The sequence below is a fragment of the Synchiropus splendidus genome, chromosome 10 (assembly GCF_027744825.2).
Source record: "Synchiropus splendidus isolate RoL2022-P1 chromosome 10, RoL_Sspl_1.0, whole genome shotgun sequence".
Taxonomy (NCBI): domain Eukaryota; kingdom Metazoa; phylum Chordata; class Actinopteri; order Syngnathiformes; family Callionymidae; genus Synchiropus; species Synchiropus splendidus.
In genome coordinates this window covers 4,538,660-4,563,103 of record NC_071343.1, presented here as the reverse complement: position 1 = coordinate 4,563,103, position 24,444 = coordinate 4,538,660, and the positions used below count along the sequence as shown (strand labels likewise).

The following is a 24,444-nucleotide window of genomic DNA, read 5'->3' as shown; positions in this document are numbered from 1 at the left end:
TTTTTTCAATTCAATACAAAAGAAGCAAACAATTCTCTTCTTCAAATTTTATTTAGAAAAACAGCAATGAACAATCGTGAAACATTAAAACATCAAACCTTCATGTACGTTGTTATGACAGTCAAAAAAAATAAATAACTGAAACGTCATATTTACTAGGCACTTTCCTAAGACTCCAACAATGTTTATTCCATCCGGCCTCACAAACCATCGTCTGTTAGAGCTTTCTCACTTCCATAGATCCATCATAATAATTAGCTTATTACCATTCCATCCCGACGCAACGTTTCCAGCGCGCTCCGCTGAAGACCTCAAGAGATATAGTTTACATTCACATGATGTGTATGATCTTCCTGATATGTGCGTTTATATTTGTCGATTTGTCACTTTGCTAGTTTCCCACCGTGCGACCTGCGGTGATACAGACGACACGATGACAACAGCGACACAACACAATGACCACTTTCCCATTTGCCTTCTGTACAAACATACAACATAACAACAAAAACACGGAGGGGTGTTATTGCAATTTTACATTCTCCTCATGGTGATAAAAGCTTTATGTACACTAGAAATAAAATATACATTGCCTCCCAAACTGTTCTGGTGTCTGCTTTTCGTTCACATTCTTTGCCACGTGAGGTAGCTGCCAGTTTGTGCGGGAAATGTTGCGCGTCATATTCTTTACAATATCAGCATCAAAATACTTATAATTTTCTAATACTGCAGAGGTGATTTTATCAAATGTGCAAAATAACTGCACGCGTTTATAGCTGTACATAGTTGAACAATGTATCTAAACAGACTCCCGACATCACCTGACACACATTATTGCATTTATTCATTCTGACCTTATCTTCCCGACACTCTTTGTATCAGCTCGCATCAGCTTCATGAAGTCACGCTTACATTGGATACAGTAGAAACCCAGAGAACGAGGAGTGAACGTACTGCCCGGCATAGAGTCCAGCGGCTTGGTCTGACGGCAGTTGAATGTAAACGGTGTCGCCAGTTTGGAGAGGTAAAACTGCACTTCCTGATGCCTGATCCAGGAAACCATTGGTGTACTCGTCGTACGTGTACATCACCGGCTCATCGTTCCTCATCAGAGCCACCCAAACGTTTGCTCCTTTGCAGTTGACGTGATAGGAAAAGTAGTAAATGCCAGGCATGTCGCAGGTAAAAATTCCGGTTTGGGGGTTGTAGTTTTGGCGACCGTTGTACAGCAGCTTCTCGAGCACCACCGGCGTGCCCACTGGCGGGAACGGAGTCGTGGCTACTGCGGTGAAGGCAGGCATCTCCAGACCATTAGCACCCATGACTTCAGCTCCGTTTCCTGCATATTTGCCTTTCTTGCCGTAACCACCAGCTTTCACACCGTCCAGACCAGGACCCATCTCAGAGAGAACACCAGCCATGTCTGGCGAAGGACCAGGTGCTCCAGGTGGGCCAGGGGGCCCTGGAGGGCCTGGAACACCGTTTTGCCCAGCTGGTCCTGCAGGACCTTCTTTTCCAGGGGGTCCTACAGGACCAGGGAGACCAGGACTTCCTTCAGCAGCAACACCTGGGGGTCCAGCAGGTCCACTATCTCCTTTTGGACCAGGTAGACCAGGGGGGCCAATAGGACCTGCTACGCCGTCAATTCCAGGAATTCCTTTTGGACCTTGAGGCCCTAATTCGCCGGGTGCGCCATTGTCTCCCTTAGGCCCGGTTGGTCCAGCTGGGCCAGGAGGTCCAGGAAGGCCTTTATGTCCATCATCACCTTTGGCGCCATTTGGACCAGGAGGACCTCTTGGCCCAGCATCACCACGCTCTCCAGGCATACCATCTTTTCCAGGTAGCCCAGTTGGACCAGGTTCACCCTGTACACCATCAAGTCCTTTGGGTCCACCTTCTCCACAATCTCCTTTTGGGCCAGGAGTCCCTATTTCACCAGGTGGACCGATCGGACCAACTGCACCAGGTGGCCCGTTAGGGCCAGGTGGTCCAATACTTCCAGGTAGCCCTCCATGACCTTTATCACCCTTTGGTCCAGGACCTCCAGGTTGCCCACCCATACCTTTATCACCTTTAGGACCTGGAAGTCCAGGCTTACCAAATCCAGGCAGTCCAGGCTTTCCTGGCAATCCTGGTGGTCCAGGGTGACCTTTACTTCCTGGTGTACCTGCTTGACCGGGCAAACCATTTGCACCATTCTTGCCTTGGCCTGGTAAACCTGGTGGTCCTGGCTTTCCTCCTTCACCAGGTAGACCTGGAGGTCCTCTGAGTCCAGGGTGGCCCTTTTCACCTGGTGGTCCTTTTGGACCTTGCATACCATTCAGTCCAGGCTTTCCAAAGCCAGGTAGTCCTCTTGGGCCAGCAGGTCCTGGCAGTCCTGGAAGGCCTTTGTGACCTGGTTGACCTGGCTGGCCTATTCCTTTATCTCCTTTTGGTCCAGGTAAGCCAGGCAGCCCAGGTAGACCTTTGTGGCCTGGTTCTCCTTTAGCTCCTGGCTGTCCTGGCAGGCCCTGCACACCTGTTTTCCCAATTCCCGGCAAGCCAGGTGGCCCTGGTGGTCCTTGAGGGCCTGGTTGCCCAGCAGGACCGGCCTCACCTGTGGGGCCCATTTCACCTTGTGGCCCAATGTCTCCATCTTCCCCTGGAATTCCTGGTGGTCCTGGCAAACCTAACTTGCCCACTCCAGTCTCACCTGGTGGACCGGGAGGCCCTTGTGGCCCCACTGGTCCTGCCTGTCCAATTCCTGGAGTGCCAGGAGGTCCCTGAGGCCCTTCTGGTCCTGGAGGTCCGGCTGGACCTGGCTCTCCCTGAGGAACTCCTTCGGCTCCACTTGGAATTGTCTGACCTGCATCCAGTTGAGCAAAACCAGTTTGTCACTCAATGTTAAACCACTATTAAAACAAGGAATAGCACTATTCGACTTCCTCACCTTTGTCTTGTCCACCTTTGTAACTGGCCCCTTTACGTCCGTTTTCTTTGCCCTTGAGCATAGGCATTTGAGGCAGATCCTTCCTGTAGTGGGGGTACTGCATGAAGGGCATCTCGTTTCCGAGATACTGTTGCTGAGGGAAGCTCTCTTGCCCCATGCCCATGTGGTGCTGCTGCATGGGCTGGTACTGTTGAGGGAGGGGCTTGTGTCTGTAGTAGGCCCCGGCGGTGACATACGCTAGTGCTGCAAGTTGCAGCAGGGTCAGGAGGACGGGGGCAGGGAGGGGAGGCATGGCCACGGCCTGTGGGGATGACAGCGCAAGGAATAAGTCAATATCCGCTGAAGGCTTTGTTTTATCATATAGCCGGCACCGATATCACACACTTTTCAGACGATAGTATGGAGGAAAGTCGAGCACCAGTTGTGTGATGGGGCACAACTCAGTCCAGCAGGGGCTGGAGGGTATAGGAAATTTTCATTTTAACATTTATGTCACTCAGGATGTAAATGTGTTCAGGAGATTAGGTTGCAATTCTAAGGAGAATCTCTATATTGCTGAGTTGAAACTTAAAAATAAGGCAACATTGCACCTCTGTAAAACATGAAAATATTGTCTTGAACAATGTCAAACTGATTTCAGGCCTCTATACGTCCAAACGTGAACCTCCCCTCACGTTCATTCCATCCCTGGAGTCCAGTTTCTTATTACTGAATCGCATCATTACTGTCTCCTCCATCGCTTGCACTTTGGTTCTTTGACCTTTTCTCAGCTGACTGGCGATTTTGACGAGAGTGTGCGACTGTCTCATCTGTAGAGAGCAGCTCTTTGAAGGGAACCGGTCCAGTTTCTATGGTGACACCGGCCAGACGCGCCTCAGGGGCGGACGGAACGTCACTTCGGTTCCCAAACAAGAGCAGAAATCTATTTTAGTGTACGGGGCAGACTGTGTTTGTTTGCTAATACTAACTTTGCATCTGTGTATTTTTACACAGAAAAACAACAACAACAGTATTTATGAAGGACAAAAACTTAATTTACGGATCATAATGCATGAGGTGACAGCGCCATGGCTAATGCAGAAAATTAACATATTTAAACAGTGTCTTGTTTTATTATTAATATTATCTACAGTATTTTATCATTAATGTATATGTTTATTTATTATAAAAAAAAGACAGTACTGAAAGAAAATGCTTTGTGTACCATGTAGAATAGATAGATGGATAGATAGATAGATAGATAGATAGATAGATAGATAGATAGATAGATAGATAGATAGATAGATAGATAGATAGATAGATAGATAGATAGATAGATAGATAGATAGATAGATAGATCGATGGATAGATGGATAGATAGATAGATAGATAGATACACTTAGTAGGCATTTACACTTTATTTTAACTATTTTCAAGTATATCTTTTATATTTGCACTGTTTTCGTGTTTATTTTGCAGTCACGTCTTTCAATAATCAAAACAACGTACTGAATGCTAAATACTTATTTTTCACTTGAATGAATTCCATGTCCGCACTCGTGAACTGACAGAGCCGAGCTGTTCAGGAAGGTCCCGGCCTGGTGTTGGTATTTACATGTTCGTGTGCATGTGACCCTCACTGTGTTCTCATTTTTTGTGTAGATGTTCTAAAGGGCTGGAAATATTCAGACAAAACTCACGTCCTGCAATCAGCGTGGCTAAACAACAGGGGTCTGTTCGGTGTCAGCCAGCAGCGCCACACGGTTGCTATGGTAACCTTGCAGCGTGGAAACGCCCTGCTGTCCTCACTTGCTTTGCTTTTCTCAAACACTCAATAGAAGGCAAGTGCGGCCTCCCAGGCGAGCGGAGTCACGTTCAAGACATAATAATTTTTCAGTCACGAGTGTTTTTCTAAGCACAGGACTCAAACAAAGCTGCGCTTTTAGCAAAATTGCTTTTGTATTTACAGAAGGGAGCAGACATGAAGTCACAGCTGCGACGTCACATTTACTGGTCAATGTTTTCATCTGTACTTTCAACTTCTCGCCTTCCTGAGTCCGTCATTATTAACAGATGACCCAGACGCACTTCACACTTTCCTACAACATGATTTCTAGTGACTCGAAATTAACCTTGAATCCCAAGTCAAACTGCCACATCATCAATCCATGTACTGAATCAGGACCAAAGAATGCAATAAAAATGTAGGGAAAAGGCGGAAAACAAACAAACAGGAGTGGACAAATAAATCAATATTCATTCATAAAAGGGCACATTTACGAATGACATATCTTTATTTAGTTCAATCAAAACAAATTTGTAGGCTATGTTTCACATGATAGACTTAAATGACTTAATAATATATAACTTAAATAATAATAACAATAACTTAAATATGACTGAAATTATTATTATTAAATGAATTAAGTACATTTACTTAAGAATAAAATGAAGTATTTAACCCATAATTTAACATACTTTTTCATATTTTATACACTTTTTAAAACATATTTTCATCTTTAATATTTAATAATTGCTTTATGTTTTCCGACCAAAAATTGTACAATATTGTAGAATATTACTAAAATACATTCATTGACAAATAAAAATGGTTTATTAAACAAAAGAAAGTCACTTTTATCGTCGTTTTATCTCATCTCGGGCAAAACCTTAAAACCTCCTATTTATTCATTTTAATTTTAAAATGTGTATGTATTTACTCATTTATTTATAACCATATCTTGGAAAACTTTAAAACTGAATGTCATACCCGGCTTCTGACTTTCCCTGATCACTGATGTATATATATATTTATATATATATATAACATAAAACAACAAAATAAAACAATCAAAAGAACAATATTTCATATATTTCCTCACGTTAATCTCAAAACTAATAATTTCAACCTCAATGTAGAGGTCAGGAGCAATTCAAAGAAGCAATTGACCAACGGTATTAACAAAAAGATATTTGTAATGAAGCATTGCTCAGATGTCCTACACCTGCCTCTGTCATTAATAACATCGCCTCACACAGAAGCTTCACAGCTGACTTTGATTCATCACTGGGGTCACGTGTGTCAACTTCATCTTGGAGTTAAAGCAGCAGCCTGCAACACATTTTCTACAAAGGAAGTGCCATTAAATTTAATTTAGTCCAACATCTGTATTTACATGCGGCGCGTACCTGAAGACCAAGGTGTGTTCAAAAGCAAACCGTCCTGTATGTCGCTCTATTTGACCCCTGACCCTGTGGTGTTCATCTTTTTTGACAAAAGTAAGCAGTGGTGTAACTCTCATCTGTTTGAAAGGCTCATGCTTGCTCAGACTGAACAGTCTACATGCAGCTGAAGCATCACTCGCCCTGAAGACCACATCTGTAGCACAGGTCTCATGAAAACATAAGCAAAGGAGACATTAGTACACGACTTATAACGGCTGCCTGTTTCAATGCAATGGTGTTGGGTGGGAAAATACAAGTGCAGTTATTCATATCGCCACGAGGTGTCACAGCTCCACTACAGTAAGCTTAAACAAACGCGTTATTTTAAAAGCCTGTGAGCGAAGAAGAGACAGTGACAGCAGCAAATGCGGAGACTGACAGTCACGTAACTTCACCACTGGATGTCGTTGTAACAATACAGTACTACCGCAAATGGAGCGTCACTCTGGCGCCACCGTGCTGAACTCTACGGCCTCATTATCGTTAGTTTCTGTCGCATTAAATCACAAGTACAGGCAGTAAATTATCACTCATTGAATGAAATATTGCTATATTTATTTTCCCCATTTTGGCCAATATATTAAAATAATAATAATAAAAAAAAAAAAAATAATAATAATAATGATCAGGTGATATAGTAGTGCCTGAGAGGTTCCAATTCGGTATTTATACTTATATATAGCACTCAATGATTCCTGTAATACCATTGTCAGGTGCTTTGCTTCACAGAGTGAGGCAAAGCACTGTCTCACCCTCCCTAGAATCCTTCCTCCCAGACACATTTGTCATCTTCCCTCAGACAACCTCTGACTGTCTGCCTTCCTTCCTCTGTCTTAGCATGAACAGAGAGCTGTCTGTTCTGACCCCTCCTTCTATCTGTCGGTGTTCCTCCGCTCCCTTTGAAAACAGTGACCTGGAGCCACCAGGTGACCTGGCGGGCTGCGGAGGTCAGAGGGTGACGGCGAGTAAAAATGAGTGGACCCGAGTCGTGATCAAGTCTGGGTCACGGTCTCAGGTGCTGGTGAAGGATTTGTCAATTCAAGATCAAGATGTTCTCCCACGACTCAGCACTAAGAAGGACAAACCAACATACACACAGCTCTTTCACTGACTGCTCAAAACAGGACTGATGTGGATCAAAGCATCACATAAAATTCCGACAAACTCGCAGAGTTGTAATGATCAATAAGTCACCTGCATGTTGCGTTGATGTGATGTCACTAAACTATTGGCCCAGTGTGTATAAATAATCCAACCAATCAAATTATAGCACCGCAGTTCAAACTTTGACCCCCACTTTCAATGTCCCTTAGAAACTGATGTCAGGGCCAAACTGTCCTTAAAAGTAGAGATTTCACTCTGAAGTAAAAAGGCGTTTTTATCAATCAAATCAATTTCCATTCTACCCCGTGATAACAAGCAAAAACCCGGCGATGTGTTTCCACTAAACATCACGGAAAGCTCATGCTGTAGGAAGTGAACGTGACATCACACAATATCTAAAAAAGTCCAGGTCAGAGTGAGATTCTTGGAAAGTCGGTCCAGCTCCAGCTGCCACAGTGTTTGCTCTCCAGTCTCATCTCACCCAACTGCTGCTCTTCCCTCCTCACATTCTCGCAGCTTGGCTTGAGATTTTTGCATCCTCACACATGTGCACTAAGCTTGACACACTGCAGATGGAGAACCGCGCAGCCCTTACTCCTGAATTTCACATAAAATTCCGCGGCTAAAAGAAAGAAATGCGCGGGACGTAACGTGATTGTCAATGAGGAGATGCTTACCTTCACGTGAGTCCGATTATGGGGAAATAGTCACTGCAGGCAGACAGACAGAAAGAATAGCAGGCGGACACTGGACCACGCGGAGGGGAACCCTGGGATTTGTGCTCATAGTAGATGCCCACCTTGTGGACACAGCTTATATTTGTCACAGGGTGGAGCCACAAATGAGGGTGGGAGAGCGAGTGATGGGGGGCATGGAGAGAGAGAGAGAGAGAGGGAGAAAGAGGGGCTTGACACAGTTCATTTCACCTCCCTGCTGAGTCGGCACCTGAAAGATTGGGGAACATTTTAACATCCAATAAGAAACAAACTAAAAGCTGTATTTGTGTTACTGCTGGCGGTGTTTGACAGAGAGGTTCTGAGGTGGCAATGGCAGGTCTTTAAACTCCTCCTGCCTTTGTGTGTTTATGTGCCTACTTTTACTTTCTTTATTGACCTCAAATGCATCAAGACCATCTCCACCATCCGTTAGCGCTGTACATAGTCGCATCCCCTGCATATACACACAAGTACAGGCAGACGGACTCACTGTGAACAACTGGATGAACTTTAAACGTCGCCAAACCTGAACCAGGAGCAGAGAGACTGTCAGGTCTTCAACCTTCTGAGTGAATCCCTTATCTATTCACCTTCGAAAGAGAGCGACACAACAAGAGAGTTATGAGTTTATACCGACACTTTTAATTCACTTAGAGAACTTAAGTTTCCTCTCACAGTCCTAAACCACAGAAGCACTTGCTACGTGGAAGGAATCAGTTCCTGGCTTCCGTCCAGTGTTCTAAACTGTTGCTTAATTTCTTAGATGATTGATGTATGATAGTTATTACAACGGCTCATTAGCAGCAGGGCATGAATCAAATGTTACACACAACTGAATCTAATCTATGGCTCGACCATGACTCAAAAAATAGGTACGGCAGTCAATAGATAACATTTTTTTAATCTCAAGTCATCGCACTAAAGGTGAGTCAACTCAAGATCAACTGCAAATTCATCACACACTTTGATTCTAAATGTTGATAAAAGGAAGATGCTATCAACCCCAGGCCACCAGTGTTGTGCGGGTAGCATGTTGAAGAGCCTCTGAGATTATTCAAAAGAATGTTGTTGACAGTATTTGTTATGTTGGGTTGTTGGGGTAAACAAATGTTTGCATGAGGAAGGCATTCTGGGGTGGATAACATCCTTTAGATTACATTCAGAACTGACACAAAATGTGTGAATCATTTGCCATTAATCGCGAGTTAACTCTGTTTTCGTGTGATTAATTGAGATTAAAAATGTAATCTGTTGACAGCACCAAATATGGGCCTACGGTTCGATGGTTTTAGCAGGAAGGAAGTCACTCGGAAAATTAACCAATAAAGAAGTCAATCTGTAGCATATTACTCTTACATATTTTTCACGTTTTACACGTTTTTCTTTGCTATTTCACATAAGCACGACTATTTTATGGCATTTAAGGACTCTATTTACGGTTTCAGATTATGGAGTACGGCTGGAGTTCATGAGAAGAAAAAAAAAATCTTAATTTCTGGGGACTTTTTCCAACTTTTAGAGGCTTTTTGATGAACACAAATAAGCGCTTCTCGTTCCAACAACGTAAAAAGGTGGCCACTGATGCAAACTAAAAATAGCCATTTCCTCAGAGCGTCTTTGTCTGCAGGTGACGACAGAGAGTTTCCAGGGCAGGTTTGACACCTGAGCTTGGCAGCGCAGTAACTCTGACATGTCCACTAGTCAGTATTTACTGTCCGGACTGCCTATAATACACCTCCACTATGGTTGCCTGTTATTTCCTTCACTTGGGTGATTGAGAACAGAGCCAGGCAGTGTGTTGTGGTTTGGGGTGGCTTCAAGCGTGCGTGTTAGGGAGAGCCAATGACTGAATGTGGTTTAGAAGTGACACACTAGTGTAAAAGGGTGGAAGGCCTGTTCCATCTCCAACAGTCAAGTGTCATCTCAGTCTGATTAGCTCCAAACTCGAAACATAAGTTCATGATATTGACTCCCCCTCTCTGTCACAAGACTCGGACGTTAGTCGTCGCCATCTATTTTAGTAGCTGACTTTATAAAGGCTTGTATTCCGCCACAGCAACCCACTCGAATACAGAAGTCATCGAGATGCAGTAAATGCACCAACAGTCATACAAACACTGACACACAAACACACACTTTGAGTTGTGGCGTGAAAGGTACACGATGGCCAGTGGGTAATGACTAGTGTGTGTTTGTCCTGGTGCTTTACTTCTCTTCCTGTTTCATTAATGAAGCCTCATTGGGTCTAACGACGGCTTCTCGCCGCAGGACCGGCACCTGCTGCCGGGTCACATGACACGGCCGAGCAAGGGGTCATCGATTTGCAAGAATATGTTCAACATATACAGATACAAGTGCCGCCAGACGCGTTGAGGCTCAGAAAGTCAAGGCTCCTCAGCGGCAAATGCTCAATGAAGTTTTGCAATTTGAGTCTCCAGCAAGACGGAGTGGTCAGAAGTTCACTGATGCTGGAGGGGAATGACAAGTGCGACTGAAAAGTCAAAGATTAAATATTAAAATGTATTCCAAATTGGACGGGAAAGGGATACGCTGGAAGCCACAAAGTTCATCATATGGACAAGAAACTGAAATATATCCCTTGGCTTTTCTGAACTGTCTCTACTGCTACTGGAGATGGTTCCTTTGAAAAGCTCCATCAAAACAAGGGCCTGTTGTCTGTTGAGAACTAAATATGACAGAGAAATAAATGGGTAGAAGAAAGCCAGGTGGGTGTCTTCGTGAGGGAATATTTCCATTTAATGTCTTAGTGGGATTAAGTGGTGCATCACATGGAACATAATGTCAGACAACCACCCGCTCAGACAACGAGAGAAAATCAGCACAAACAAATGTGTCAGTGTGAACAGGAAAACATGGGTCTTCAAAAAAACATCTCCAATTTATGAGTCCAGAATGATCCGACAGACCACCCACCATCTTTCCAATGAACGTTCCATGCGATTTTAAATGATGTTTACATTTTACAGTCATAAAGTCAACTCAATTGGGTCGTCGCCACGGCAACCCACTGTGAAAATGACTCGAATGTTTTGGGAGTTGCCGTGCCAGAGTCCCACGTCACATTTTCAAATGAGTTTACGACATCAGAGTTTGTGGGGCTTTCACATTCCTGCCTCTCTCCCTCTTTGCCATGAGGCAATCTTGGAATTTGCAGGGCAAACACAGGACAAACATCTGAATGTGTCCAAGTCACCTCGCGTGTAAGAAGCTGAATGGGTGGAATGTGACCTGCTAATATGAGCTCCTGATATAGGCAGGCTATTTAGCACTCGATCTGCATGTTTGAATTGGAGGGAAAACTTGAAGTATCTGCTCCTAACAAATCTTGCAGTTGGCCTGCATCAAAAGCCGCTCGCATATAACCATAATGGCGTTGGTTTTGTAGCGATTTCCATCCTTCCTGACCAATGATGGTAAACCCCAGATCGTAGCTCTTCCAAGATTATCCAATGAGAGAATCCTTATTGTCTGGGTTGTGGGGAGTGAATCCCTGCCGATATATCGGTTCTGAAAATTGTCAGAGGCCGATTATTTTGATATACGAGCATATATCTTTTTGTGTGGGAAGAGCTGGATGCGTATCTCTGTAATAAACAAAGCTCTTTTCAATCATTAGAAGTAAATCGGCTCTTCATAAGTCTGTGTGGCGAATCAAGTTCCACAGGTGGAGACGAGTCCCAGTCATTTAGTGACTATGATTTTTCTTTCAACTTCTTGTGGTGATATTTGTATTTCGTTTCATCACCTGTGATCTTGCGGGATTTCAGGCTTGGAGGACACGCTTCTGGATGAGTAGTGAGCAAGCTTTATGTCTTCATGTGTCGGGTCTCTGACAGACACAAAAAATGAGAAAATCTTAGGTACGTTGGCCCCTTTAGGCAACTGTGTATCTCTACTGAAAACGAACAATGACCTCCCTCACTGACCTAAAAGCGAGGTTAAAGACTGAGAGCATGGACACCTATCTCTGGATGACCTTGTCATCTCTGCTAAACTTTTAGTGATTCCACGCCACCAGATACAAGAGAGACAGAAGCAACTTTCAGAAGTCACTTTCTCTCAACAATGCCCACTAAATTCAAGAACAAGGCCGACTATCACAGCACCTTCTCACTCCTTGGGCCCAAAAATATGGACTATCATGGCGTGATTCTGGTGTCCAAAGTTGAATTCCGCGTACTAGGTCTCTAAATTGAATCAAATGTTTCCACTCCATCCACATTTCTTGATGTTGTTAGGATGAGGACTCACTTTACTCATTATGTGACCATGAGCTGGTTTTCCGTTGGCACCATCAGTCAAGCTCAAGTCACATGAAATATATTTACCAAGTGACGTGAAGTTTTAGCCAACGGTGGCGGACCTAAGGCGCCCCACCCTAACGCTGCACCCATACCTTGACCTTTCTTTTTCATGTGCCGCTGCCTATGGTGTCAGGAAATGCACCGGGAGCAGACTCATGAGATTCAGTTGAAAGCCTAATCTGTCAACATGCAACATGGAAGGCTGACTTCTGCGTCACCTTGGGACACAAACGTCCACTTGATGGCCATCGCCTCGGGAGTGAGAGTGTTCATGAAAAGGTGTTCTGACGGGGAGGAGGCCTCGCCACAGACGACAGTTCAGCATGTAAATCTCCAGAGAGAAGACATTAGGCAGTGATGGTGGGACCGTCAAGCTATTTTTTTCCAACATAAATCACGATGGAAGAAGATATAGTCCCATATAAAAAGGTTGTTTTTGAAAAAATGTAATAATAACATTGTAATTACACTGTAATTTAAATATAAGGAAAAGCAGAGACAAAGACATGGAAAAAGAGGACCTTTAGTACGAACATTAAAACAGATGAATAAAACTTAAAAAAGTTAAACAAATTAGTTCGCAGTACCAATTTAAATACCTTTTAAAATGTACTAAAGGATTGTCGAATTATCCCACTGTAGGACTAACAAAGGACATCTAATCGAATGGAATACCAACAACGAAAACTGGAATCAGAAGCAGCAAATATCATTCATCTTCGGCGTTCTGCTCAGGTCTACATGAGGCGCCAGGGTTTACACTGTCCAGCTGCCCCTGACCTCTGAGCAGCAGCCAAAAGCTGGAAGGATCTTGTTGAATCTTCATGAGCGCAGCAGCAAGCAGAACGTTTCTCATATGAGCGACACAAAGTTGCTGTCTAACAAATGGGTATCCAGATATACAACGATTGCTCCGAGCTAATGATGTCTGAAGTAGTATTTGACTGTAATACACAGTCTAACGGTTCATGGTGGCCTGGCTGCCGACTCCCCCGCTCACAGCTGCTGCTTAGACAAGTATTCACACATCAGTGTTGCAGCCGGGACCCGGGAGGCGCACATGAGCACAGTCACATGCAAATCACCCACAATCCCTTGCATCATTCAGCAACATTCTAAAGGTCTCATCCAGGACATCTCACGATGACATCGCCGCAGAAGCATCCAGCGATAAAAACAAGTAAAAAAAACAGAGCAAAACTTTCAAGAGACGTTTTTCACCAACTTCATTTTCTTGTTGAATCGTGCCATTCTGCGTATGTTTACATAAATCTGGTTGGTTACTGCGCCCATGACTTGGTGCCGGAGTTTAGCTGTTCAAACCTCCGCGTTTGACGCTACAAATGTCGCGACCCTGTCGCCCCATATGGTTACATAACTAAGTTCATTCCTCTGCACTGACTTAAGGCCCATTTTTGATCAACGTTACGTACGGATCCGGATGCGGACGTAGCCTCGTGTTTCGTCCATATTTCTGCATGTTTCCACAACGCTTACAGATACAGACCAAACAGAGCGGTACCAACAGTGTTGCTGTTACTACCTTTACGTAGCTCTAATGAGACATGAAGAACACATAACAATGGCGGAAATTCTCCGTCCTCCAGTGGCAATATTTTTAACGCCTCACAGACCACCGCCTCCTACAACACTGCCTCTGTTTCCTCTTTTGTGCAAGAGGTAAATTATCAATACTTTCACTGTCTGTTTTGGAGTTTGTTGTTGTCATAAACTTTTGACTCTAGGCTGCTCCCCCTGGTGGATGTATTGGTGAACAGCAACAGCAATGTATTAGTGTATTAGTGACGGTAACATTGTTTGAAATGGACGGGTAGATTTTCATACGTAAAGGGAGCGGAAATGGGCCCTTAACCTGTGGATCCGTCACATTTGGTGTGAACGTACCTTTACACATTAGCATCTAAGACCTGACAAAGTGCTGAATACTTTTACTCTAAGCTAGAATTGATATGTTCTTCTCACAAGTTTGTTTTACTGTACTTATACTTTTCTGCTTTTAATGTAGCAATTATTCAAGTCAGATTAGCTGGAAATATGTCTACGAGTCATAAAGAACAGGGGTGTAAAATCCAGCCCAATATTTCCTGAAAAGAAAAGCCACTTCAGCAGATGACTTTGAAACATTTATTGACATTGATCGAGTGAATAACATCTCTAGCGAAGCATAAACACGAGTTTGGCATACAGCGTCAGCGCTGACGTCTGTTTTTGAGGAAAAAGTTGAACTATAGCTCTGACATGTTTCTGCACGTGTGTGACCTGCGTGTTGAGGTTTTATTATTTTGAGGAAGTTAGTAAAGGAATGTAAACTCTCACCTACGGGATAATCCAAAACACCTATATCACACGTATGTACGGAACCCCCCTCGTGTCCGCAGCAGGCCTCGAGTCTGACTCCTGCGCTCAGACTTGTAAAACAGATTCATGTCAGACAGAGACATGGCGTCTGAAGACAGCGGTTTGATTCACTGGCAGACACACATTTGCTGGGGGTCATGAGGTGAGCAGCAGATATGGAGACACCATGAGCCGCTGTGCAACATGTTAGCTGTCAAACAAGTGGCTGCTGCATCATCAATCAAATGCAGGCCGAGTTAGAACAGAGCAACTGGATACTAAGCCACATCTCGGCAGACGTCGCCACTTAGCAGCTCCTGCTTCAAAGAGCAGGAGTTACATCAGAATTTGAAAATGACTGTCTCTACTTTTTGTTTTAATATTCTTTTTTTAATAGAATGGGCTCTAAGATATTCAACCGAGGGCCAGAGGCCTGACGGTGGATACGCCTGATGTAAGGGGATTTGAACCTCTGAAACAGCTCAATCTACTCACCACCTGCACAATAATAGGAAAACTTTACTCATAAAATGGTGCTATTTGTCTAAGAATTTTAATGTGTGTTAGTTCAAAGTGTAAAATTATCATATCATTTATTCAATTTCTGAACACTTGAGAATTTGAGCCGTTTAGGAATTCTTTGAATGACTGTTTGAGTTACTGTCATTGTTGTTAATACAGGCAAAAAACAAGCAAAAAGAAATAACAACAAATATTCCCTGAGAAATTGTTTATATTTCTATATTCTAATAAGAGAATAGAGCATAGAATTTTGTTGAAAAACAGCTTTTATTGCCGTACAAAAACATGTCCTAAGGAACTTCTATTTTTCATGTTTTCACCCAAAGTAACCACAGAGTAACAGAACCTGGTATTTTTGTGGTCACCATGGTAATCCCTCAAAATTCTTCACCGCGATTGCAACATTTCTGTATCTTCTTGTGCAAATCGTCTGTTCGTAAAAAGCCAATTTCGGTGGTTGAATGAAGCATATGACCATAAAGATGGATGCTGAAGGGCATTGTGGGTAGAGTATTCTGCAGAGAGGTGTTAGTATTTGTGGAATGCTCACACGACTCAGTGTTGACCCGAGACAAACAGTCAACATGCTGGACTGTGGCATATGGAGACAAGACATCTCTCCGGCTGCTGTGAGACATGTTTGGCATACGTTATCAATAATGACTTCAATGGACGCAATTTGATTCCACATCGACATCGCTGGCTCACCATGTCACCAGGTTGCGCCTCAACATCAGTCAGCTTCCTGCTTTCCAAGTGGTTTTACGAAATGGATGAATCTACTGCTACTTCTTTCAGCAATACATATGCGGCCCTTTACATGTGTTTTTGCGGCCCTCGTGGGATCAGACTAAAACTATACAACTGATATTTACTGACACTTTTTTATCCGGTTTTAGCTGGTACTAGTTCAACAGTAAATACAAGACATTCATGACTAAATTTTTGTTTCTACTTTGCATCATTTGAGTATTTTCCTCAAAATTCATTGAAAGATAATTCAAATTATATTTTGAAATAAATTGCCTTTTTATCCTCAAAGTTTGGTCCATAGTTTTATTATGATTTATATTCAAATAAGATGCATGTAAAATGATTTTTTATAGGGTTCGTGCGATATTTACACTTCTTAGCGTCCTTGCTTCCATCGAACTCGAAAGAATTAGGAAATTTAACTGCCCATCTCTGCTCTGGACTGCACCTACTTGACCTACTTCAGTGTTCTATTTCACCATCTATTGGCTCATTTCATTTTTTTCTGGATGAATCAGTTACCATTTTAACACAGAAAACACGCACATTTTCTTTCAATGTTTTTAAACATGGGCCGACCCGCCTTCCAAGAGGCATTTGGACTCCTTCACACTGCCGAAAATCCCAGGTCTCATACTTTACTGAGAAGCTCCCTTCCCACCGTCTTTCCTTCTTATTACTGCGATGATCTGGGATTTTCGTGCAGTGTGAAAGGTGAGCAGGAAAACGCTACAGCGGAACTGCAGCCTATGGTTCGGAGGCCGTTACTACATGGGCCACAATCCCAGCAGGCCTAGTGTGAGATCCCTATAGAAATCATGTTCACTTTACTTGACTGTATTCACGCAACAGTTTCAGACATCACGTGACTAAATCGCTGCAGGTCGGGTCATCATTTATGGGAAACAGTAATAAAACATTTCACATATACAAGCTTCTGTAAGCGACATAAACATCCAGACACACATGTCCGCAGCAGCACAGAGACGGCGAGTGTTCAGACCTCCTACAAGTTGACCCTTGATCCTGAGACGAGTATAGATGTGGCTGTTTATTTATTCTGACCCACACCCGTCCAATGTACTTCCTCAATAAACGGCGAAACATCTGTGGCCCCACCAAAACATAAAGCCGGCGGGAAAACCTAGTAATTATGTGAATGATCGTTCGTGGAGGGTTTGGACTTCCTAAGGAACATGTGGACTCATCAATAACAGCGTGTCAGATGGAGTGACAGAGAAAATACACAGGAGCTACATGAGGAGTGAGGACGGGAACTTTGGCCCGACCGTTACTGACAACTAGACAGCGAGAACGTGGCTCGCGGTTCGAAAAAATCTATACATATGTACGAAAACATGACTCTCAACCAGGTGGTTTTAAATCCAAGAATAGAATCATGCTGGTTCTATTGACTTGGTACTTCTGTAGTAAAAAGTACTTACTGGATAAATGTGGTTCTAATGTGACGAGACTGGATGAATCGGGTCCATCACCTGTGAAGCCATGGTTCTCGGGACACAAGGGAAGGCACACTCCAATCCACCAGAACACGAGTTTCGAACCCAGGACCTGGCAACAGATTACACAACTTAATAGTCAGATAAAATTGAAAAAAGTAGGCTAAAAAGTTTGGCTACCTGTCAACCTTCACAGTCCTTCATCTGAAGTCACACTGTTGGAGAGCCTTATAGATGCCATAGTTGCCAGTGTCTTGCAGATGGCCCGACAAGTGCACCATAGAGAAGGTAGCTAGGAGGTTCTTACATGTGTCCCTGGTCCTTCTTTGTTACCTCCTTCACCCAGCCCCGGGACCTTGCTCCATCAGTCCATGCACCTGCTTTGGCACATTACTCCTGACGTGGATCTTCTGTCCACATTGAATGATCTCAATCTTCATGAGAAGAACAGTTGCTGTGAAGTTTTCTTGTAGAGATCAGCAGTGCACAGAGAACAAGCCAGTTGAGGTTAACTATAAGAAATGGTGGAGGTGTCAGGGAACTTCTTAAGATGCACTTTCCCGGAAAGGAACTCGTGGACTCCGTTTCCCCCCAACAATCAAAATAAACTGCATTTAGTTCATCTCAATATTATGGATGAAAATCAGCAAACATTTTCTATTGTAGCAGGTTTGCAAGAGTGACAAGTCAGTCAGCAGGCCAGTGCACGTACATATTGGAGTGCTGGAGCTCAAGCCATAAAAAATGGCACCCATCACAAAAAACATCAATATTGTTATTGGTCGGTTTGTGACTAAAATATTCAATTTTACTGCGTCTATTGTGGCAGAGATATGGCAAAATTTTTCACACCTCTGTGTGCGACTATATGCCGCTTTGTGTCTTGTAGATATAGAGCATTTTACCATGAGCCAGTTCAAAATATCAAACTATACAACAAAGCCATTGTGTGCCTTTTAACAAGCAATCAAAATCAAAACAATAATAATAATAATGGGCTCCAGAAAGGGCCCTTTTGCCCTGCAGAGCTGGGGCTCCAGCACCACTCGGGTGCTAACTGTGAACGTCCCTGTCAGTCACCATCACATTCCTGTTTCTAGAGGTTGAGTGTGTCGAGGGAATGGAACAGCTTCATCGAAATGAAGATGAAAGTGCCCCATTAGTTCCATTATCCACCTCACCTTGAGACGGATTCCACCATATTGTAGGGAATCCCACCCACCAACCGCTCGCACGTCATGAATGAACATATTATCAGTTACATTGTTGATGTGCGGTGAGTAAAGTGTGTGTGTAGTAATGTGTGTGAGCGCTAACATTCCTCCTTAACCGAGCAAACACCGCGTTAAGAGAAAGGGTCAAAGGTCTTGAAGGGCCCACTCGTCCTGGTGCTTCCACAAACTTCTTCAAGAGATCCATTTCTCTGCAGTTTTCTGTGATACAGTGCCAGTGTTGGAATGACTCTGCTCCCTTATCTCTCCTGGCTTCATCCGCGCTACATGGGACTGTTTATGTTTAAACAATTTAAAGTGTTTGCTGAGCACACAGGGAGGTTTGTGCGTGCAGATAGAGATGCTCCGCACCGTGAGCAACTGGACATTCTTCAGCATTTCTGCCATAAAAAGACACTGTTATCACAAAGACAGTTTGTCTTCTGGGACAATAAATGTCAGGGTACAATCAGAGGTCAGGAGCAGTTAAAGACAGGCGTGAGAGAGAGGTGTTATGATGTCATCACATCAGGACTTTAATCCAGCGCCAAACTAACCGTCACTACTGTGAAGAAGTGGTCATTACCTGATGCTGTTGAGCTGGGTGCAGAGAGATGAGCACATGCTCCAAAGTCGCCACATATTATTTGGTCTCCTGTAAAAGAAGGGACAGTTCCTGTTGACATCATTTTGGTTTGTTTTCGGACAGTGAGGTGATGTGACATGTGTGTACATGGGTGGACTGTCCCGCAGGAGGGAGCTGTGGTGTAAACACACACGGAGGTGAATGATTTTAGACCACCAACCTGGATCGCCACACAGCCAGTGGCTCACTGAGTCGCACGTGTTTATTTGAGCGAACAAAGCGGACTCGGTTCTTGACTCCAACAGTTTCCGACCACATTCATCATCTAGCACAGGAGATCCTCAGTCAGCCTGAAACAGGTGTGGGCAATTAAAAAAAGTCTAAATGGATATTATCCTTTGAAGAAGAAAAAGTAAAAAAAAGAATAAAATCAAATCAAACAAAAATAAAATGTATTTATTATTCTAAACAAACCAGTAAAAATACAAATATAACAATACAAAATGTGCTCAGAAACTCTGAAGAAATGGTATACAATAACAAAATTAAATTAAATTGAATTCCAATATTTACTGAATTAGTAATAGAATACAATGAACAAAAATATCAGATAACTATGTGCATTTTGTGTTTAATTTCTTCAAAATTATTATTATTTTTTTTGGTTAACAAAGAGGATGTTATTTACCATGTGGGAAATTTATTTCTTTTAAAATATCAGTTTAAGGGGAAAAGTAGAGTAGAGTAGTAGTAATAAAGAGTGCATAACCATAAGACTTACTATGAAAGTATAACATGCCAAAAATGAATAAATGCGTTCCGACACAACACGCCTTTTCAGTTAATTCACTTTCAACATAACAGTGCCATCCACCTCAGATGCCAACAGAACCATTGATGGCACTTCGAGACAGCAGCAGCGTCAGTAGTGTAGAGTGTAGTATACACTACTGACGCTGCTGTATAGTGTAGTGTCCAATAAAACTTCCAAAGCAACACACTTGTCATGCGTCAGAATCCATCCTCATCTTGGTCTGAAATGATAATTAAGATTTACGATGGAGCTCATATGCAAACATGAACGTTACCATGGCAACTCTTGACCCCTCTGGTCACCAGCGGGACCTGCAGGTTGAATTCTTCGCAGTCCGATCGGTCCTTTGAAGGCAAGTGCGTTAGAAGAACACTTAGCTTTCCCACCTCTAGTTACAGTACTGACCTTCCGGAGGTGACTGGTCAAACACAACTACATGCCGAGACATCAAACGTCTCCAGAAATTCCGGAACGACTAAACCTTACAACCACGAGACATGACTCTGATTTACTGGCTGGTTGAATGAAATATTTTCCGTTAATTGATGAGATAATGGTCGTTATTTTGTGATGGAAAGCATCACCAAGAGTCAGGAGAAAAGATGCTTTTTAGGGTTAAGAAATGTTTGAGTGACAGCTTGCAGTCTAGATATACACCAGTAGATGGCACTGTATACATATGCTGAAATAATTTCGAGTTTCCAGAAAAATTAGTTGCTTTTCATTTTGCGTTTTCATTCTTATGGGTCAAACTGATTTCATGTAGGGAGACGCAAACAAACGTGTATTATTTTATATTTAAAAGAAGGAAAATCTGGAAAAGTTAAATCATGATTTTAGAGGAAGCGGCCACGTTATTAAAAATAGAAATGTGCTTGAAAGAAAATTAAAGAATATTTTGAGAAAGCTTCTCAATTAAAAAAGAAATCTGTATACTATACAGAAGCGATTCAGAACAGTGAAATAATACGACCTGAACAAATGTAAGTAGTAACAACTGAAACAAGAAGTGAAACTTAAACAATACAGACTGAGCTCCTCATTTCATTTTCCTGCAGCGGGACAGTGAGACTGAGCAGGTTTTCTCCTTGTACTGACCAAACAGAATCTGAATTTGAACAAAAAACTTAGCTGAAGACAAAAACACAGAAAGACATTTCTGCTGTGCTCATCAGATTCTTGGCCGTTCTCTGAGTCAGGCGCAGGTACTGACACGACTGAGGCATGTGATGACTAAATCTGACTAACTGGTTCACCAGCACCAACTGTCTCCAGAACACGGTTCCAAGTGCCAAAAAACATTGTTTGTCTGAAATGCTGATCACATAATTCACAACCAACAACACAACACAGCCGTGCTGCTTCTGTTGAGGATTTGACTCAGCCATGAAGAGAGGGGATAAACATGGAGTTCAGCTTCGTATATACGCGGCAATATCAACAAAAATAATAATAGCAGTCTACAGGGGTGAAGGTATATTCAGAATATTTAGCTCAAAATAGTATGTGGTGTAACTGCATTAATCTCCTGGTCAGGGAATTAAGTCAGTTCTTTTCATTTGTACTTTATTGCAATCTCTTTTTTATTCTACACAGCTCTATCATTGAAAAAGGGACAAAAAGCAGGAAAAGGAGGGAATGTGGTCAACCATCATACAAATAAAAATGGAATTGCTAAGATTTAGAATTGTTAAAATGAACTGTTATATACTGTCTGTTTAAAAAAAATGAGAATTTCATGTTTCACATTTCATATCTGTATGTTTGTTGTTTACGGAGCATGTAACGTTAGGCACAACATTTCCCCTGGGATTAAGCTTTTCTGACTCTGGCTTGTAAAAACATGCATGTCGTAACGTTAATAAACACGGTTAAAAGCAATGTACTCCACGCAGGAAAATGACGTGCTGCAGCTGAAGTCTTTACACACTTGGTGTCGCCAACCTGCACTGTCGAAGAATACCGGCGCTCAGAAAGTTTAGGAGAAATAAATGCTTTTAACAGTCGGTTAATCGTATTACGCGCATTGACTAGTCGTCACTTGTGTTACTTATATACTACAGCCCGAGTAAACAGTGCATTTATGGTGTCGCTATGTTAAGTCGGCGTTTGTTTTTAGCACCGATGCTAACATTAGCTTATAGTAGCAGCCTCTCCTTCAAGAAACGCTCCTGGTGTGTGCATGGACGTTATAGCGACCTCGTTTGGCTTTGTGTTTTACCTGCGCACAGTAAACCTCCAGGCGAAGTTATATATACATATATACAGTATATGTTTAAAGTTTAATTTACGCGTGTCGCTGTCGAACTCGTTGACTTCCGGTATAGCGTCCCCTTGCTGCCATGAGGAGAACGACACTATAGATTCAAGCGTCTGTGCTGAGGGAAGGATCTTGAACGATAAATGATGCGCGCTTGAGTCACAAGACGATGAATGGAATCTGTCCCAACTGTCAGAAAATAAGACACTAATCGGAGACTCTTAGTTCTTGTCGGGTACTTTGCAGTAGTACTGTAGGGGTAAAAACAAACCTCCACTGTCATTGACCTGGAACATGGCTGTGTGATAAAAATGAATATATGAAGTAGATGCTTGGGATTTATAATTTAAAAAATACATGTGGAGGCATCAATTAAATTGTATGGTCATTTTTCAAGGTCGCAAGAAAGAGATGGAGGATAAAGGAGGGATGGAAGTGAATATGCAAGAGTTTTACAGGACAGTAGCTGATGCACGGTACAGAGACTCATGAGTCAGAGTTAGAGGAGTCAGAGCTGAAGATCGGATGTCGTCTCTTAGATTCGACCTCAAGCGTTTCCTCCACACATACCCCACAAGAAGTCAAAGTAGCGGTCACGATGTTCTTGTTGACCTCAGGGCATTTCGTGGGGGAAACTATGATATTACAGTTAATCATCACTTCTCCTGAGCTTCATCATATGTGGAACCACCTCCAGGAAAATGCTGGAAATTCCCTTTATTCCAAACATGTCATAAAAGCTGACTGAGAACATAAAGCAGTGAGCAAGCTCGGGGTGTGTTTAGGAGAAAACAGGGTAGTGGACAAGTCCAGCGTCTTTGGCTGCCGTGCCGAACGTTACAGTGGTTTTTGGCCTCACGGACAGAGAGAGACACCGTGTGTGTTTCAGACTCGCAGTGAACCCGAAAAGAAGATCAGCCATCAGACACATTACTCACAGACTAGAATTGTGTTTGTTTCCTCCGGTTGCCGTGGCGACGCTGACACATGCATCACATCACGAGATTGTTGCCAAGCATGTGTATATGTTGGATCAATAGGGGGGTTATTTTTGTGCATCTCTTTATTAATATGATGATGAAACATGATAGAGTGAGTCACATTCTCATTTGGAGAATTATTTTTTGTGTTTTAACTGGATTTCTGAACTCTATTAAACATAAATGTATCAGCTCCTTGTTGTTCTGATTTCTTTCTAACAGCACGAGTCTTTAATTTGCAATATACCATGGGTGTCAAACTCAAGGCCCGGGTGCCAAATGTGGCCTTCCAAGCCATTTGATGCGAAATGTTCACTGTTTGACTTCAAAGAGGGTTTCATGTCATATCATAAATTAAGTGAGATCTTCCCATTGACATTTGCCAAAGTCATGACGTTTGAAAGAGCATTTCTAGTTTTAAAACAGTCCTGGATATGTCGTGAGTTGAGGGTCAACTGAATGCTAAACCCTCCCAAAGCTCCAAATATTTTCACATCTTGTGTTTAGTTCCACAAATATACATCTTGTTTGGCCCCCAACTTTTCATATTTTTTTGACCACCTTGTCTGGATTTTCACTGGATGGGGCTCAGTGAAGTGGGAGGAGGACCAGGGGCAGAGCCAGGACAATACTGGCCAGTTATGCCTCTAAATTGACAGGGCAACTGAGCAGTTGAAGGAGTCAGATTCATCACTGGATCTGGACAAGATGTAGAATTTCCTCTCATTGTACAAGTGATGTGACTCATTTGATGATGTAAACATGTTGGCGAACATATATTTTTTAAGTTATTGTTCCTGGCAATAACGGTGGACCCCACTTTCTGGTTTCTAAGATTCTATTCTGACATTTAAACCTTTTTAAACTGTTTCTTGTCTGTGTCGGAATCAGCTTCATTGCCATGGTCAGCGCGGATCTCACCAACTAGGAAGCTTTGGTACATCGTACAGTAATGAACAAAACAAAATAATAATAATAATAACAGCTGGACTGGACAACACACACCAGCCACCTGTATAGGAAGACACAGAGCAGGATGTACATCCTGAGGAGACTGCGGTCCTTCAACATCTGCAGTAAACTGCTGCAGATGTTTTACCAGTCTGTGGTTGCCAGCGTCCTTTTCTACACCGCGGTGTGCTGCATATCCAAGGAGGACACTTCCAGGCTGGACAAACCGACCAGGCGGGCCGGCTCTGTCGTCGGCATGAAGCTGGACTCTCTG

At 42.9% G+C, this 24,444-nt stretch overlaps 1 protein-coding gene across 10 annotated transcripts; it reads right to left on the bottom strand.

Moving 5' to 3' along the window:
• Positions 1 to 103: 103 nt before the first annotated feature.
• Positions 104 to 22,454, bottom strand: col8a1a (collagen, type VIII, alpha 1a). Of its 10 annotated transcripts, none has more exons than XM_053877752.1 (10): positions 22,201 to 22,454; positions 20,254 to 20,323; positions 19,386 to 19,515; positions 17,549 to 19,234; positions 17,354 to 17,480; positions 11,717 to 11,800; positions 8,441 to 8,540; positions 7,912 to 8,179; positions 2,927 to 3,227; positions 104 to 2,842 (listed from the first exon to the last, which is right to left on the bottom strand). In XM_053877752.1, the coding sequence occupies exons 9-10, from the start codon at positions 3,216 to 3,218 to the stop codon at positions 906 to 908; spliced, it is 2,229 nt and encodes a 742-aa protein (XP_053733727.1). In that variant the 5' UTR covers positions 3,219 to 3,227; positions 7,912 to 8,179; positions 8,441 to 8,540; positions 11,717 to 11,800; positions 17,354 to 17,480; positions 17,549 to 19,234; positions 19,386 to 19,515; positions 20,254 to 20,323; positions 22,201 to 22,454; the 3' UTR covers positions 104 to 905. The 10 variants fall into 10 exon arrangements, 9 of the variants coding, with proteins under 9 accessions (XP_053733727.1, XP_053733728.1, XP_053733731.1 ...); XM_053877753.1 differs by having other exon boundaries at positions 7,912 to 8,046; XM_053877756.1 differs by having other exon boundaries at positions 7,912 to 8,046; positions 8,477 to 8,540.
• Between the last annotated feature and the right edge of the window lie 1,990 nt (positions 22,455 to 24,444).

Bases quoted from the DNA above. Each gene is read 5' to 3' on its own strand.
- col8a1a (XM_053877750.1), bottom strand. From the start codon at position 3,218: ATGCCTCCCCTCCCTGCCCCCGTCCTCCTGACCCTGCTGCAACTTGCA. The intron at 2,843-2,926 runs GTGAGGAAGTCG...AACTGGATGCAG, and splicing joins CAAAGGTGGACAAGACAAAG to GTCAGACAATTCCAAGTGGA.